Source organism: Pleuronectes platessa, chromosome 11 (assembly GCF_947347685.1).
Source record: "Pleuronectes platessa chromosome 11, fPlePla1.1, whole genome shotgun sequence".
Classification (NCBI taxonomy): Eukaryota; Metazoa; Chordata; class Actinopteri; order Pleuronectiformes; family Pleuronectidae; genus Pleuronectes; species Pleuronectes platessa.
The window spans coordinates 20,014,992-20,033,376 of record NC_070636.1 but is presented as its reverse complement, the minus strand read 5'-3'; the positions used below and the strand labels follow the sequence as shown (position 1 = coordinate 20,033,376).

The following is an 18,385-nucleotide window of genomic DNA, read 5'->3' as shown; positions in this document are numbered from 1 at the left end:
TGTTCAGTGAAAAGTGCAAAGGTTGAAACAAATGAAACAGCCAATCAAAATGTTTTCGGAGACAATCGCGGATAATCACGGGAAATCACGAATGAGATAGAAGAAAAATCTTTTACTTTGATGGCAGTCTTCTTTGCTTCCCTTTGTTCTATTTCCTGCCAGCTGGTATCCTCTCTCACTTCCGCTCACAGCCGCTGAAAGCTGATTCATGCATGTGATTGGCTCTTTGTGCACAGTTTGAAAAGCGTGGTGTTCTGTTCCTCTCTTCCTGTCCTTTAATGTTGAAACCGGTTGAAACTTCACCATGAGAACAAAGAGACACACAATCTGTCAACCTAGAATCCTTCCACATTCTGCCTTTAGATTGATGTTTAAATAAACTATGACAAATGGGGGCAGGAATCAATAAGCATAAACTAATTTTAGTTCATTATTTATTTCAGTGCTGTTAAAGTTAACTTGTTTTTAATGCATTTTTTCTTATTTGCTTCAACATTTATTTTAATTTTAAACATGTGCAACAAATAAAAAGTGAACTAAGCCTAACTAACGTTGCCTGATGTCTAATCTAACCCTTTCTCTCCTCAGGGGTTGTGTTGTGTCTTGAGCGAACAGTCTCGAGGGAGGATACTCTGGATGAGGCACGTGAGAGGGGAAGCTGCGATATGCCAACCTCACAACAGAGGCAGAGAGCGGAGGCTGGAATGTCAGGGTGGGCCCAGTTGAGCTGGGAATGCAGGGGGATTTGTGACCGACACAAGTGAGGGAGTGTCGGAGTCAGAGGGCAGGCCTGCAGGAGGACAGAGCTGTAGGGTGACGCCAGCATTAGCCATGGCTGAGAAGGGTGGACTTCACCTGGTACAATAACTGATCACCATGAGAAAATAGCACAAGTGGATCTCATGTATGAACGAGTAACCACCCTTGGGCAGGGTCGCCGTAAGGGAGTAGGGGCTAGGATGATCATAAGGACCCAGCACAGATCAGAGAACACTATTATTATTAGTCAGTTAATGTAATTAAAGTAATATTCTTTATCTATTAACAAGTTATAAATGAAACATTGTTTTGGTTGTTTATACATTTTTGGCCAAATGATCAGGATAGCTTTTATATTTCCCCTCTCTCTGTTCACCGCATGGCTCAGTCTTGCTTGCTCTCCAGCAGGTGCTACAAGCAGAACAGAAGTCACACTCTGTTTGTCTGTTGTTCACACCGCCAGCGTGGGTCGTAGAGCTCTGCGTGTTTTTCAGTCTCCACAATAAGTTTTGTGTCATCAATCATTCATCCAGCAGCACCCCTGATCTCGGGTCTGATCACCCTTCGGTGGGTCGGCCTCAGGAGAGGGTGTTTTGTGAGTAAAAGGCCGAAACACCCAGAGACACTGAGGAACACAACACAACGGAAGATGTGTCCCATGCAGCCTGACATCATCTGGTGACCAACCTGTTGCCCTTCATCAGAATGTGGGAGCTGTAACACCCAGTCCTATACTAACCAATCTGCTGCACTCATTAAACCTGTTTTTATATAGATTGTATCCACTATTTTTATGAATAAAATCCATCCAGTACAACCAGTTTACTTGACCAAGCAAAATCTTTATTCCAATGAGATGTTGACTTTGATCATCTGAAGATCACTTTTTCTAATTCATTGGACAACAACATTTTCATTCAAATTTAGACAAAGAAGCAATGATTCACAACAACATTACAACAGCATGGTGTTCTTTCAGGCAACAGTGCAAACACAAGAGGTACGCTGCCTGTCCTGTAGAGTGCAGGTGGATGCACAACATTCTTCACCAACGAGTCATCACCAACATAAAATCAGTGAAGTTCCATGCAACAATGGCTTAGGTCCTGAAAAAACACATAACTGCTATTTTATTACCAAAATAAAATATATTCCAACAGCATCAGTAAACAAAGGATTCAAATTTTAAATTGATTGATGGCGCTGGTCTTAAACTATGTGCTCTGTTCTACAGCTCTACATCCACTTGCACACTTTAAAGCTTTACGTTCTCTATTGTGTTCTTTGTTTTGTTTTGCTCATCCAAGTTTCATCAGGTCTCATGTTGAATTATCAGGTATCTGGTTAAATAGTTGATGGAGCTCAGATGACACGAATCTGATCTGCCGACGTCTTGGCTTCTCATCTGTCTTTATGTGGTGAGTGAAAATCTTTAACACAATACTTTACACAGTTTCTATGCATAAACTAAAATATGATCAGTGAATGATTGACTTATCTGGAAAATTTGCTGATGTAGGACAGCAATTACGGATCCAACACATGTCTATACTTTACTTTAAACAACAAAAATAACACAACAGTAAATGTGAACTAACTTGGTGAGTGTCACATATTTGTGAAGTTTGCAGAGTCCTGTCCAAGAAAAAACCTGATGTTCTGAGATCCTGATGTAAAACAAAGTGCCTCGTCTCCAGAGCGGTCTAGCTGGGCAGCATCTCTGGATCCTGCTTGCTCTTGTGAGAGCTCCCAGACCAGAGCAGCAGCCGGTCCAGTCTGACCAGTTCTCTCCCCATTGGAGTGGACAGATGGCTGCCGAACATCTGGGTGGTGGTGTTGGGGACGCGATCGGAGAACAGCGACACGTAGCTGGGTAAAGGCTCCTCTGACTTCAGCTGTCCCTGCAGAGACACAGAGGTCCAAGCTTTAGAAAGAACTCACCAGACAAATGAATCTTACTTACACGTGTTTACTGAAGGTCTCTTGGAGTATTGTTTTAGAATCAGGCTGCAGCATCAACCTCTCTGCAGATATTAAATATAATCATTTTGCTTCTCTAAAGACAAGACAAGGCAGCATGGTTGTTGCAAAAAGGATGTTCCTCTGTCAATACCTGGTTAGTAGCAATCTCTAATTTATTTCATATGGAGAGGGTTGATTTTTCTCAGCTCAAAAACATTTCACATAACATAACTTTTTGGTGTTATCTGTCAAGAAAGGACTAAAATGTGAAAACAGTAGATTCTTCAAATATCATCACATAGATATGTGAATAATAGATATGGGGATATGTATCGTACATGTTTCTTTTGGTTACTGTGAAATATTGCAGATATTTAATCACTTTGGTGCTGATGCTGTACAGATTAAAACCCAATATGAGTACATCTTTGCTTGTTGATGCTTCTTTTTTGTCTCTGTTCTTTTTGTAGTGATTGTTTATTTCCTGTGTAACACGAATGAATCAGAGACAAGAACAACAGCATGAATTGTCAGCTATATTTTTGCTGTTTTCAGTCCATTTGTGTTAGCTTGGAATATCTCAACAACATTTGAGCAACACATGTAGTTTACATTTGTCTTACCAGCTGATCGTAGTTCCTGAGAAAGCTCCAGTTCTTCTCCCTGTGGACCACAATGTATTTGTTAGGAGGAGTCCACTAATCTTTGGGCTGGTCATCAAGATGAAAATATTCACATCAGTTGATAGTTATTGGATAAATGTGATATTATTAGTGTTTTTCAAGTTTAAAGACTGAAATCAAACAGTTGACAAACAGCAAATCATTTCACACAACCAAGGTAGATCATTAAAAACAGTAATGTATATACCTCCTCTCTATGCTGCACAAAGCAAAGACATGCAGTATATCAATATATATTGAACTTTTGCATATTGATGTTATTTTATTGCCAAGTCCTATTTGAGGTCTGCTTAAAATAAACTTGACTGTAGAATCTAACCAAGAACACGTGTTAAAAAACAGAGTCTGCACCTACCATTCCCTCAGGCCTCTCCTCTCGCTCCAGACCAGCTCCCTCCACAGCTGGTCCCGGGTCGCAGGGTCTCTTCTGTCCGGACTCTGCTCCGCACACACCGGGTCTCCGCCTCTGGCGCGCCGCGTCCTGTCCGCTGGAGGCTGCGTTGTTGTCGGCCTGTCTGCGTTGGATCGCTCCGGTAAGCGGTATCCTGCAGAGGAGGCACGTCTCACGTTGTTCAGGTCCATGCTCGCTAACTAAATGCGTCTTATCGATAAGTCGGATACACTAAGAGTCAGTTAATGCGCATGAAGGAGTTGAGGTCAAGCGAGGTTTTCACGCGTCACTGATCAGAGACACAATCACTGCAGGAGTTTTGTTGCACGTTTCCATGGACACGGTGGTCGGACCATAGACATCACACTGTGTTCTTCATCAGCTGATTGACACTTTCACAATAAAACAGACAACACAGGTTACATTTGAAACCTGCATTGTACATACATCCATTTAGTTATTTATTTATACGAAGGTTTGTACAATAATTTCAAATTATTTATAATGGATTTATTTATAGATGTATTCCTAAGTGTATACATACATTTCTAATGTTTATCTCTACTTATATGTATAAAATCAGTAGGACAATGATCAACAGCTGTAGGAACTCACAAGATATAGTGCATAAGTGCACAATGCTTTGGGATAAGTAGCTACTCTTCAGGAATTTGTTTGTTCTTCTCTACATACTTTTCATGATAAGTTGGAAAATGAGTTGCAAAGTCTAGGCTTATAGGTTTATAATGGTGGCTGAACACACCCAGTGATTTCTGATGCAGCATGCACCACCTTTTTTCAGTAGCCTCTCCTCCTGCTGACATATTTCCAAACCAGACAGTTATTGCAAAGGTAAGGATGCTCTCCACTGCTGCAGGGGGAAATGCATCAAGCGTTTGCTGGAAACACCCGATTTTCAACTGTCTCAAAATGAAAAGTCTGTGGTCTGCTTTCTTTCAGAACAGTGGTGTTGTTGTAGCAACTGTTTTTTGAATATCTTAAGCCCAGATAAAGGCAAAATCAAGACAATTTCCAAATATATATTTCGTATCTGCACTTCACATTTAAGTAAAACAAAATTACAATGAATCAACCTGCCACCAGTGCTATCATTGACTTATAGTAATACATTTTATTTGTAAGGCACTCTTCATCCGAGAATCTCAGAGTGCCACACAGTTAAAATCAAAGTCATACATTTTTTTTTTTTAAATTAAAAAAAAAAAAAAAAAAACTTGCTGGTAACATATTGTGTCTATTTTTGGTCTCATGTCCAGAGTTCTCAGTCATCTTTGTATAACTTGAGAAGACCTTTCATCAGCATCATCATATCCATTGCTCTGTTGACTGTTGACATAAAGGCACTTCTTCCCTGGATAGCCAGAAAAGCAGACAGGTGCTGAAGGAAAGAATGAATATGCTCTGACTGCTTGCACCAGTGAGATTAATGTCAACCAGAGAGGAGGAGACAGAGGCCGCCACATGTGCTGCAGGCTCTTCAGGTTGAATGAACACCGGTATCTAGCAGTGCTGCTGCTCTCCCTGAATGTGGCCTCTCAGAACGGTCATCCATGGGAAGTGGATCCCATATGTTCCAACTCTGCCCCTTGGATTTTACCATCTGCTGGATGGAGAGACTTCTGCGGTTTTTGGGCTTGAATATATCTGCATCCACAGTCTAAATCTGTGAATTCGAAGAATAATAAAACAAAATGTACCTATAAAAAAACAAAACATATATAGTGGTGAAGTTTCATCTGGCAGCTGAATACCACTCACCTGACTCTCCACTTTCAAACATGAAAGAAAACCTGTGGTAGCATCCGTTGTCAATAAAACTCAAAAGGTGTTTAGTTCGTCCTTTACCTACATCTTACACTGTGAGCCTTTAACATTATTTAAAATAACATCTAATCTGGAAATGCTATTTAACATAGGATAGACTTTATTAATGCTGAAGGAAATTATTGTGCCAGCCTGATTCAAGATTACAGAAACACAATAAACAATAGTACAGAGACTTACACAATAGATTAGTAGGTGTAAAAATGAAATAAAATAGTTTACATAAGAAAGTTAGTGGCAATAAGAAGTAATTGATTAAGTACTCTTTGCATTATAACTATACCCAGATATTCAAACTGTCTGTATTTTATCCATAGACTCTATGCGAAGACAGGAAGTGCGCAGCGACCGCCTTTATTCTGAAGCCTGAATACTGACACCGGATGTAGAATTGTCACACAGCTTAAACACAGCTGACGGAAATTAATTCCTGTGGATCCCCGAGCATTTTCCTGATGAGCGAACTAAGACGAGCAGCAAGGTCAAGGTAACATGAATGGTTTCCGCATCGCTGTGCTAAAGACGGAGCGTCGCACTATGTGATTCATCCCTCTCTCCTGTCGCTACGTGTCATTCGAAGCAGTTTGGGGGTTCGGGCTAATATCTGTGCTGGATATCAGTCACATCGCAGCTAATGCAAGGAGGCGCTTCAGCACCGCACAGGAGAAGTTTATCCACAATTTACGAGCATCGAACCTCAGGCTGCTAACTCATTAACAGCAGGCGCCAGTAGAAACACACGTGTGATCAGTGTGTGTGTGGGGGGGGGGGGGGTGTGTGTGGTGTGTGTGTACCAGAGGCTTTTAAACATGCTAACAGTTCCCTGTCAGCTCCCTGGGCTGAGTTGTTTACGCAGCACAAGTTAACCAGGAACCATTGAAATCCGGTATGAGACCTGTGGTGAGACCTGTGGTGAGTGAGCATCACAGAGCTCCAGACGTGTGAGATGAGGGAGTGGTCTGCCCCCTCAGCTGCACCGCTAGCTAAATGCTAAAGCAGACGTCCAGGTTAAACCTTCAGGAAGTGAGCATCAATCAGCCCGGTGTGATGGTATATATCCATCAACACTGTGTCTGCTGCTGCACTGTGTACTGACATGTTTACATTCCTGAGGCTATTTGTGGAAAAACTAGTCCAAGTGGATGCCTATAAATGAGTGGGATGCATACAGGTGTTCTCAGTTATTCAGACGAATGGAGGAGACCTGTGTTGACGGTGCCTGCATGTACACATCATCTACTGATACTAATACAGCCTTTTCGCAGCAGACAGAGGTGTTGGTTCAGTGTCTGAGCCACAAAACCCTTCTGGACTTTCTGGGGTAAGCAGCATTGTAGCCAAATCCAATACAATTGAAACCAGAACCCGGTGCAGTCAGCTCAGATTAGGAATCAAGCAATGAGTTTGATGTATAGTTATTTTCCACTCTGTATACTGCTCACACAATGAATGAATGAACGGTTGTATGCACCGCCACAACCCTACAACCAGGGACATTGCAACAGGCAAGGCAAAGGAGGAAGTTGGCTGTAGCCCCCAAGCTGAGAGGCGGCCCCTGAAAATGGCTGATCCACAGCATCAACAATTTTTCCGAGAACCCCTTAAATGCCATGATCGGCTATGTACTGGAGACTGCACTAAAAGGGTAGTCGGAACCCCCCCCTCGATGAATCCCCCATGCCATTTGCTTTCTGCCCAAATCCTCGCAATTTGAGGTTTTGTTGAAGATTAGAATATCATAATTCAAGTTTTATTCAATTTTATTAGTAAGCTATTCTGTATTATAGTACGTAGTCTTATGCTTGAAGTTTTATCTTTTGTGGTCAATCACTTTTCATGTTTGAACTTTATTTTTGTGCCACTGGGGACAAGCAAAGTAGGAAGTTCATTGTACGGTGCAACACGTGTTTTCATTGTGCATATGACAATGAACAAACCCTGTTTCTGAAATGAATGTTGAGTTCACAGACACTCCGAGGACTCCGACTGGCTGCTTTGCTCCAAGCAGTGGGTCCCAAAATGTTTCAGGAGGTCAGTTTGAAAATATGTCGAGGTATTGTCTCTTCATTAGCGGTGAGGACGGGAGCAGGATGACATCATCGGTCAGACAAACAAGAGGCTTATTGCTAAACTAGGACATTGTCCCATGTCACACTGCAAAGTCTGAATCTCTGGATAGCCAGTCACTGACCTCAGAGAAGCACAGGGAGCTTATCATCCCATTTTTCTCTGCATGATAAACAGTATAGAGGCTGCTGCTGCTGCAATGATAAATTAGTCCCTGTTTAGGTATTTCAGGTATTAGATGTAATGTACATTATCTAGTCAGAGCTTGTTTTCTTGTCTGATATCCTACATTTAATGCTGTATTTGGTGTTGATGAATGTTTTTCCATGTGAGACTCCTTTTACACCATGGATCTGCTTTTAGTGCTTGTTTAGCCTAGCAGACATTTTGAATTAATGTGTAAAACCTGAATTGTGGGAGAAATTTGTCTTTGCATAGTTTGTATTCGCTCATTTGGAGTTGATGAGGAGTAGGTCTAATGTTATTGTGTAAAACTCAGGTTCAACATTGCACTTCTACTTAGAAATGGATAATAAAGTCTCACCCTTGTCCCAAAGCCCTTCAAACTGAACTTGGACCCCAACAAAAACAGCATAAGATTAATGTTTTGTTTGGACTGAAAAGAAGCATACAGCAGAGGCATGATGCTGGCTCTCTGTTGCACTGTCATGGTTTACCGGGACACTTACAGTATAGAGCCTCTCATGCTGCATCTAGCAGGGAATTGCTGACTTCAGTCAAAATCAGACAAAAACAATGAACCTCTTTTTCCGTGACCTCAATGAAAAATGTTGCTAGCGAAAGATGTGAAGGAGAATTCATGGGGGCTTAGGACATTTCTAACCATCTTTATTCAGAACACATGGAAGAGAGCTACAGGACTGCACAGTGGTGTGGTGGTTTGCACTGAAGCTTCACGGCAAGAAGATTCAACCTGGGTCTTTCTAAGTGGAGTTTGCATGTTCGTCATGTGTGTGGGTTTTGTGATTGTTTGTCTCTGTATGTTGGCTCTGGTACCCAGCCTCTTACCAAATGTCAGCTGGGATTGGCTCTACTAGCCAGTATCTCTTATTGGTGCTTCAGCAGGTTGAATGGCTAACGGACAATGGCCTTTACAATGAAGCACACTTGTCGAAGTCACAACCACCACTTTGATACACTTTAATGCGTTGTGTGTTTGCACTCGTCACCTCACTGCCACATTCTCTGCACTGTGGGTCTTAATGGTTGACTAGTCAGAAAAGGTAGTGGGGGCCGGGTCAGTCGTGCACCTGGCAGGAAAGTGAGAGTGACATTTCAGCTGGAGAGGGTCAGAAGTCACAACACTGTCCCTTGAAAGTGTCCAGGTTGTAAATGCCTTCTGCCCTGGGAGTCAAGGATCAACGCATTATTTTTGTTTCCCCACCACGGATGGAAGAAGACCTGCCACTTCTCTGCCTCTGATTGCTTACAGCTACAGTATATTCTCACCTGACCCCAACACATCTTCAATCTTCATGTCCAAACCTATTGCTGTCAAAGACAAGTTAACGGCAGGTCTTCTTCCAACTAGGGTGACAAAAATATCAAGCAGGATCAACAGGGTCTAACAAGTGACAGGGGGGGTGTTGTTGGAGGTTGAGGAGGGGATTTTCTTTGTGCTTAGAAGTTGATGTGTGATGAAGCCTGGGTGGAGACATGTCTGTGCCTGTAGATATTAACTTAGCTGCTCTGTGAGGTTCTCATGGAGATCATCAAGAAAATCAATGAAGAAGAGGATGACAGTGAGTGTTAGTTGGGAAGACGTTCTGTTCAGTATTGTATTTTCATGCTTGAGTGTGTTTAAGTGCATTCAAGTTTCTTTCATGGCTATATTTGGGGACAAATTTCTGACTAAATATCAGTCAACTGGGGACGGCTTGTCCAACTGGGGACAAAAGCTGTTTCCCCTATTTGTGAAAATGCTGTTGTGTTGCTCAGTGCTTAGGGTAAGTCTCAGTTTTCTGCTTCCTGTTTTTCCAGAAGTTAAACAAATGTTCACCATAATCCTATTTTTTCTTTAAGATCTTCAGTAGTAAACCCTAAAGACTCACTTAAGCTTTGTTTCATGGCCGTTGTATTTTTTACTAATTCAGTGAGTCTATAATCTTTAGGCCTGTATATCAGATTATCTTGTTGGTTTGACAGCTTAGATGTTTTAGTATTTACTTCTGTACTGGACTGCACACGGCCCCAGTGTGCACCCTCCTTTTTGCTGAATTGCTCAAAACGTCAAAATACACATAAATGCACATGCACATAAAATGTTGTAATGCAACTTTGAATGTTGATTCTGCAAGGAGTTGCAATTTTCAGTATTCAATTTATCCTACAGAATCAGTGGCTGTGATACTCTAACATCAAATAATGAAATCGTGAAATCACTGCACTTGTTAGAGAACAAGCTTGTCTTTGTCACTGTTTCACTTCACGTCTTTGATTAAATTAAATGAACAGCGAATAAGAATACTCTTATGTATACAATATCAAGGATATGTGATATTTAACACCATCATTTTATTCAAGTCACTTTGAGGTAAAGTCCGATGCAGTTTTCTGTGTATTATACATAACCATCTTTAAGTGCTCAGGAGCTCACTGTTTCAGCAGGGTGGTGTCGGGTCACCTAAAAACGTCTCCTCACAAAAGAAGTGGCGTTCTCATTGTTTCATTGAAATTAGACCCACTTGTATGCTCAGAATAGCATTTCTAATATCGTTGCAGCCACCGGCCCTGAGGGGGAGATGACAAAGGAGGATGTTTCAGAGCCTGTGGATGGAGAGACCTTCCTGTCTTCCCATCAGCGGCCGGTTATCTACCTGGTGGCCTCCGCACCCATGCCCAGTGACTATGGTGAGGACTCACACTCGCACTGTTTGTGTGCTTACACCCAGGGAGGTGTGTGACATTTAAGGCTAATAAATACACTTGATGCAGAATTGCTCTCACATGATGTGACTGTCATTTGAAAAATGTTTCCAAAGCATTTTTTATCATGTAGTTGAAATAACAAACAGCTGATGATGAATTTAACACGTCATCCGTGAGCTCTGATTGTTGATCAATCGATTAGTGCAGCATTAAGTGACTGATCTATATTCAAGCAGTAACAATCGACTGTGAAATAATGATGATCCTGAGAGGAACCCACACTCGGTTGTAGGTTACAGTCCGAGCTTATTTGTTTTCAACCACAGTCTCTAATGCTTCTTTTGCTTCATCCACAGTCACATCTGATTTCATTAGCTTCTGCAAGCACAGCAAGGGCATTTCCCAATATCAGTAATGGGACTGAACAGATTGAACTGTCTGCTGCAGAAAGTTAATGTATCTCTGTGCAGCAGGGTTTTATTCACGCTGTCTGTTGTTTTTCTCTTTCCTACCACCTCCAGAGTTCTCCTTCTTTGACCCCAGTGAGCTGCAGTGCAGGGAGGTTCTTCTGGATCCCAGCACCACAATACCAGAGCTGTTCGCTGTCCTCAGGCAGTGGGTGCCCCAGGTTCAGAAGAATATTGACCTGATTGGCAATGAGGTGATGCATCCTTTTTTTGTACATTGAACTCGTACTGGTGAATAACATCTCTATCTGTACTTTGATGCTTTTAAAAAGCCAATTGAGTAATTTACAATTCAGTTTAAAAAGACAATAGGAAATGATTATTTAATTTGTTTTCACAGCCATACTATAGCTAGAAACAAAACAATATTTTGAGCATAAAGAAAAAATCAATTTTATGGTCGTCTGCCGACTAAGCTAAATATATTTTTTTTTCTCACTTAATAACTTCTACCCTAAGATACAAATAGCTTGTTTCAATGTTGGTTAATGTTACAATTGTGCTCCAGATTTAAAGATGATTAGAGTTATGAGAGGTGCTGCTGACTTCATTCATCAGATCAGTGTCAATGAGATAAGAGAATAACATGATGAAACTGTATATCTTGTGTTTGCTCAGATCTTAAAGAGAGGCTGTGGTGTGAATGATCGAGACGGACTGACAGATATGAGCCTCCTGCACTACTGCTGCAAGGCTGGGGCCCCGGGCATCGGTTAGTATTGACAGGAGTGTTGAATTGACAAAGTCAAGTACACTGTGAAGTGTGCACACACATAATCCTTTATGACTCACTTAGCACTGTTATCAGACTTACTTGTTAAACACAGTCTCTAGAGCTCAAATACTGTCTTTTTACACCATCCCTCTTTTCCCCAAACACACATAATTACATCCCTCCTCTGTTCGCCAGGTGATGCAGACACAGCAGCCAGCTTCGCCCGCCAGCTCCTCGGCCGGGGCGCTGATCCTAACCTTCGCTCACGCTGGACTAACATGAGGGCCCTGCACTACGCTGCCTACTTCGATGTTCCCCAGCTTATCTGGGTCGTATTGCAGGCCTCCCAGCTTGGAGGTAAGAGACCGGGGGAAAAGGTCAACCCATCAGTCATTTTTGTTTTCAAAACCAACTGCTCAAAGGATTAATGGCATTAGGAATTTATATTTTTTCTGTAGTGAACTTATTGTGTTGTAAGTTTATAAGTTGAACTCCCAGCAGCTACATTTAACCCCTGCAGTGCAGCTTGGCTTTATGTTGCTAATCATATTCAGTCTTTGTTGAATGTGTATCAGAGAGGTGGCTGCAGTTTGTGATATGTTTTTACTCAATTGTCCTTTCCATGTTTGTTTTTAAACATGGTGGAGGGCTCTGGGTTCTTGTTCTGCAGAGTGGATGGACACACAGGGGCAGGAGTAGTTAACTTTTGGGCTCAAATTAGGGTCAAAAATGATTTTTAGCTTGTAATGTTCACTAATAAATCAAAAATGAGTAGTAGTAAATCAGCCTTGGTAAACCTGTGATTTACTGATTGGACAATGCTTATCCAATCAAAAAGCAGAGTCTTATCGGAGGGCAGGAGATTCTGTTGTGTATGTGTCTGGGCGCCACTTGGTATGAATGCAAAACTTATCTTGAAAATGTATTACACCTCTCATGACCTGATCTATTTTCGGAAAGTGAAAATAATCTCCTTCCCTCACCACTATTCCTTCAACATTGGAAAACACCACAAGGTCAAGGATAGATGTGAAGGAGATTTATGTGTAGCTTCAGGGTCACACATGGTGTGGGCACACAGAGCATTTTACATTAGTCTTCTCCTTTGTATCTGTACACACATGTTCAAGAAAACACTTTTGTACAATTTATACCAAGACACACTATGGAATTAACACCATAAGATCAAATGTTTTTTAACTTGAGCCGATACTTTCTGCTGATTTATAACATTAGCCTCTCATTTCACACCTGTATGGAGTCCAGTTTATAAAAGTCACAAGTCAGCAGATAAAGCCTTGTGGATGGTGCTCGCGCTAAGATGAATGAACAATAAAGGGAAAAGCACTGTACACTGCAGAATGTGTTGAAGAGTGTCTGGCTGAAAACTTGCCTCAGTGAATATTGCACAGATATAAGTGTTTGGGGATTAGTGATGCAGGGATTGCAGTTATACCCGTGGTTGATCTTGGGTCGGGTGTGTCGTGTTGTGATTAATAGCGGATGGGTTTGTGGTGGTTAAAATAGGCATCCTACGTCAATCATTTAAAAAAATAAATGAACGCTCATTCAGCGCAGCCGGGCTCATCATTGAGTCCAGAGAGAGTCTAACCTTTTGTGCCGTTTGTAATTGCTAGTCAATGAAAACAAATGTTCATATTCCTGCAATGTAATGTCCAGTGCACAGGCAGCATGTCCATGTGTGTAGTGAACGACGTTGACAGGATGCGCCTGGTGCATCTGAAAACGGGAATAGATTGAGATGTACTGGGTGTTAGGAGCAGGATAACCAGACATCATTTTATGACTTCTATCCTTCCCTTATAGGTTTATTCAATTTTTTTTTAGTAATGGGAGATAGATAGTTTAAAGATTTACCTTTTGACCGCCCCCTCCTCCCTGTCTTTTACCAAAATAACACTACACGGTTGCGCTGTGCTCTCTCTCCTCAAAGGGAAGGATAAGGGAGGTATGAAACAATGTCTGGTTGGTTAAGTCAATCCCTGCCGCTAACACACCCAGTACATCTCAATCTCTCCCTGTTTCCAGATGTACCAGATGCATCCTGTCACCAAAATACCAAATGCCCATGATAAAAGGTCCATGTGTTTTTATTGACTATTAATTGCAAACGTTTCCACAAAAGTGTGGCCTCAGAGTCAGTGCAGACAGTGTGTGTCAAACTAAAGCTCATTATAGAGGCTACATCATGTGTTTAAGTGAAATGTTTCTCTCATCCAAGAGGGTTCTTGTTCAGTTCGCCAGCTCTTGTGTGTAAATAACAGATTTATATCTCATTGCCCCGAGATATTTACTGTTACTTGTTCCAGCGACTAAATATGTCATGTCCACTAGTTGGATAAATTAAGAAAGTAATTAAAGCCACCCTTCTTAAGTGTAATATTTCACAATATGATCAACAGTAGAGGTGCAGTTGAATGTTCATGCGGGCATGAGTCTTTTATGTGGAGTAAATAATTCCTTCGGGATTTGCACAAGTCTAGTGTGGATGCTTCCTATCATTAAACACAACTGTGGGGAAAGTACTGCACAGGATACAAAGCTTTTCAGGTGTATTCTAGTATTGTGATATATATTTATTTTGATAATATATTTTGGGGGGTCAGGTACATTTTTGTTTCAGATTATGTTTTAGATGTTGTGATGCAATCAGTTTGCATTCAAGGCAGTTTTATTTTGATAGTATACATAGTTATAATTAACAGTACCATTTACAGTTTAAATATGTGATAATGATTTCAGAATTATTTATTTTAACACAATTTTGCATTGCATATCAGAATCCTGAATTTATATAACATTGTTACTAGCAGGGCTGTGTAAAAATGGCCAAAATCACATATCCTGACACAGGTATTTTGCTATTTAGATAATGATACATATCACTGTATAGCAGCACATTTTCCATAAACTAAATGTAAGTTTTACTACTCACATCCTACTATGTAACTCTTATGATCCCTAATGGTTAGCCTCGCAACAAGTCTGTATTTTTCTTATTCTTGCATCAGTGGTTGTCTGGGCTAGTCTGCAGCATAATGTACTAAGTACAGTTCTGTCTGTGTTAGCCTTTTCATACCCCAAACAAGTCCATGCAACAGAAGTAGTTTTTTCTCTCAGTTACACTGTCCTAATGTTGTATAGGCTGGTCAAAGTCATTGGGTTCAGTGTGTTCTGTATTAGTTCACTCTGGATCAGGAGGAAACCCCCCAACTGGGCCCCAGAATGTTAGGGACACACACTCAGGTCTGATCAGCCTGTGGTGGGCCTGTCTTATCAGATTAATCTTGTGATTCAAAAGGCTGAAACACCCGATGATGCCAAGGTATGCAACTGATCATATATTCCTGACATCCAGTGGTGGTCGTTAACATCTGCTTGTGGTTGGTAACTTAACATCAAGCTAGTGGAGAAAACCCTCAAACATACCAGGGATATGCACCATCCTCTGTTACAAAACTACCTTTATCAAAATAAGACAACTGAAACTCATTAACCATTAATTCTGTGTCGGGATCTGGACGCCTGTCTCTGAGGTGCTTAGTTAAGCTTGACGTGCTTCCTCCTATTATGTGAAATACTCTGTGGCCTTGTTTGCATACTGTGTTTTTGGTTGTCTAACTTGTCCCTGATGATCTTCATCAAATGCAAAAATATAATTAAAAAAAAATACTTTTTACTCCTCTTCAAGTAGTGGACCTGTTGCTGCACTTAAATAGCTGCCTTCTTCTTCTCAATTTTAGCATCAGACTAAGAATGCTCTTAGTTATTATTCTGCCCTCACCAGTCCAAGAAGAATAAAATCTCCAGTAACGATGACATGTAGGATACCTATACGGTTCTGTAGAAAAGCAAGTGAAGTCAGAATTTTTGCATCCACTTTGGAAATATAATTTCTCTTGACATCATTAATATGCAGCAGGGCCACCAGGACTGTGATATAAATTCAGGATATAAACAAGTTGTGAATGAATATTGTAAACTTATATTGTGGACCACCTTGATAACATCTGCCAGATGCTGGGGCAGTAACTCATCAATGGACCTGGGGCCTGTTTCTAGATGCTCAGTAGTAAATACTACACATTACTGAAGTGTTACATGAGTAGTCATAGGTCCGTCCTTGCCCTTCTTTAAGTTCAGCCTTCAACCTGTCTTTGTGTCTGTATCTTACACAATGATGTTGTTGTTGTGTTGGCAAAATCTGTCCACATACATATAAACACGCACTAAAGTTCTCATTACATCCGTCCATGTTCCTGTTTGGAGGGAGGTTTCCAGGTTTTACTCAGGAAATTGAGATAACTCTGAAAACTACATAAAACCGACTCTTGAATGAGCTTGTTAATTTTGCAGAGTCTCTCAGGTTCTGGTTTGTTCATTATGTACCTTTTAAGATTTTGCTCTTTGACAAGCCAAGTAATTCTGGTGGTGCTTAAACATCCAAGCAGCTATGATCAAGTCCATTCCCAGCAATCTGTTCAAACACAAAGTGTAATGGAGGTAGTGATGCATGCACCTGGTAATGATGCAATACAACGAGTCAGGTCTGCTCTCTGCAGGAGCAGCGATCCCACTTTTCTGGTAACAGAGTATAAGTAATGGTCTGTAATGGTTAAGCCCTGTTCAGTCCTTGTATTAGCACGTGTCTCAGGTGATCCTATCACAAGTGGACAGCTCTCTTTACAGGCGTGATTTTTACACTTGTTCCCACATTGTTTTATTTGGGACCACTATAACATGATTAACTCTGACTACCACATAATGGTAACTTTTTTTATAAAAATTGCTTTAACTTATTTATTTATAGAGCTGATTCTCTAAGCCCCTCCTGGCTTCACTCTCTCTCTCTCTCTCTCTCTCTCCCTGTCACCCAAATACATTGACAACCGACTCATGTGTACAGGCAGACTGGCTGAAAACAACATCAGGTGCTCTTTGCAAACATAAATTACATGCATGTTTATCTGCATAGAGAGCAGGGAATGAGTTCAAATCATAAGAGGCCAGTGGAAAAATGTGTGGGGAGGCATTTTTAATGCCAGATATGAAGCGACAAACTTGTGCTTCTCTGTCCACGTGTGATTGGACCTCTGGAGAAGGATGTTAACACCAGGTCTGAACAGGGCCTCAGAGGTAGTTGTAAAAAAATATTCTAAGACAACATCTCTAAGTGTATGATGCCAGTCTCTCCTCACTTTTTTGTAGAGGTAGATGCCACCTGCAGTGACTTTGATTTTGGCACCGCCCTGCACATTGCTGCATCCAACCTGTGCACATCCGCTGTCAAATGTCTCCTGGAGCTCGGAGCCAACCCGGCTTTCAGAGTAAGTGGCATTGTTCTCCTACATACAGACACACACCAGCAGGCGTACTAATTCTCATGTGACAAATGTAATCCTTTTATTCAACAAGCCACAAAAAGTTGAATTGCTTGCCCTCACATATTTGAAGACCACAGTTGGTGCAGTTGACAGATATACAGACAGACCGACATATATTTTTTTCCCATCGTCCTAACAGTCTCTTCTGAAGCTTCACGAGATGAGAACCGTTCTGCTCAAATTTCCTCACATTACTCGCCTGCAGTGCTGCTGGCTCATTTCACTTGGTTGAAAGGTTCTGCTATATTTGACACACATGAGCGGGCTCTTAAAAAACACAGTATAGCCAAAAGTCCGAGAACACCATGACACACGATCACGCCTGATGACCTTTCTCAAATCTTAATAATTATTATATTTATCTTCAGCTGCATTTCAGTTTAGTAAAATATATTCAGGTTCATTTATCACTATTTCTACTTTGTCAAATCCACCTTATTTGTCTGTCCCTTACTTAAATCTATAAAATATAACTACAATAGTAAAATCTCAGCCTACTATTTTTTTAATTATTAAATATTCTCATTCAGTTACAAATGTAATTGTTTAGATAATAAAATGATCAGTTTGATAATTCCTCGAGCTCAAGTAGTCATCATTAAATTACTTGAAATTACCAAATTGACAGTAATCTGCAAACAGTGACACAGTTTTGTTAGATCGATAATTTACTTTGACTGATTAATTGAGCATTTTCTGTCTCTGAGGTAAATAACATAAAAAAAGGCAGTTGGTTGAATACATGTATACCAAACAGGTTTTGATTACACTGCATGTACTGTTTGAGTATTTCTCAATCCTCAGTCTCATCTCTGCCTCTCAGTTTGAAGCCTGCTTTGGGAGGTTTGGTCCCTATTTTGTACCAAAATGTATTGTTGTTTGTATTTAACAGATTTTTCAATTTTTTTTCCTTTAATGATGTAAAAAGAAATGGTGCTTCCACTGGATGTCACCAAAGCACTGCGCACCATAATCTAATAATTCCCTCTCTCACAGTTGCGAACAGTGTCTCTTTATTTATCAGTACCTAAATGAAAGGGCTTGGAGAGCGTGTAATCATTCTGCTGATATGAAGAAGCTTGAATTTTTTAACCCTATATTTAGATATTTTCTGGGATAGAGACGATGGCTGTTCCTTCCTTTGCCAATTGGAGATATTCTCCCTTAGAGCCGAGATTATTTTCTGTCTGCTTTATTATTTA

General features: G+C 40.8%; 2 protein-coding genes across 2 annotated transcripts in view; one reads left to right on the top strand and one right to left on the bottom strand.

Moving 5' to 3' along the window:
• Positions 1-2,462: 2,462 nt before the first annotated feature.
• Positions 2,463-3,986, bottom strand: c11h2orf50 (chromosome 11 C2orf50 homolog). The gene is made up of 3 exons (XM_053433769.1): positions 3,760-3,986; positions 3,345-3,384; positions 2,463-2,660 (listed from the first exon to the last, which is right to left on the bottom strand). Exons 1-3 carry the CDS (start codon positions 3,984-3,986, stop codon positions 2,463-2,465), a joined length of 465 nt encoding a protein of 154 aa, XP_053289744.1.
• A 2,027-nt stretch (positions 3,987-6,013) lies between these two features.
• Positions 6,014-18,385, top strand: part of LOC128451282 (CAP-Gly domain-containing linker protein 4) — a 32,809-nt gene continuing 20,437 nt past the window's right edge. Inside the window, exons 1-6 of the mRNA XM_053435062.1 lie at positions 6,014-6,127; positions 10,450-10,578; positions 11,118-11,257; positions 11,682-11,775; positions 11,974-12,135; positions 17,008-17,126. Coding sequence (XP_053291037.1) covers positions 10,470-10,578; positions 11,118-11,257; positions 11,682-11,775; positions 11,974-12,135; positions 17,008-17,126 — 624 coding nt within the window. The 5' untranslated portion in view covers positions 6,014-6,127; positions 10,450-10,469. The remainder of the gene's footprint in view (positions 6,128-10,449; positions 10,579-11,117; positions 11,258-11,681; positions 11,776-11,973; positions 12,136-17,007; positions 17,127-18,385) is intronic.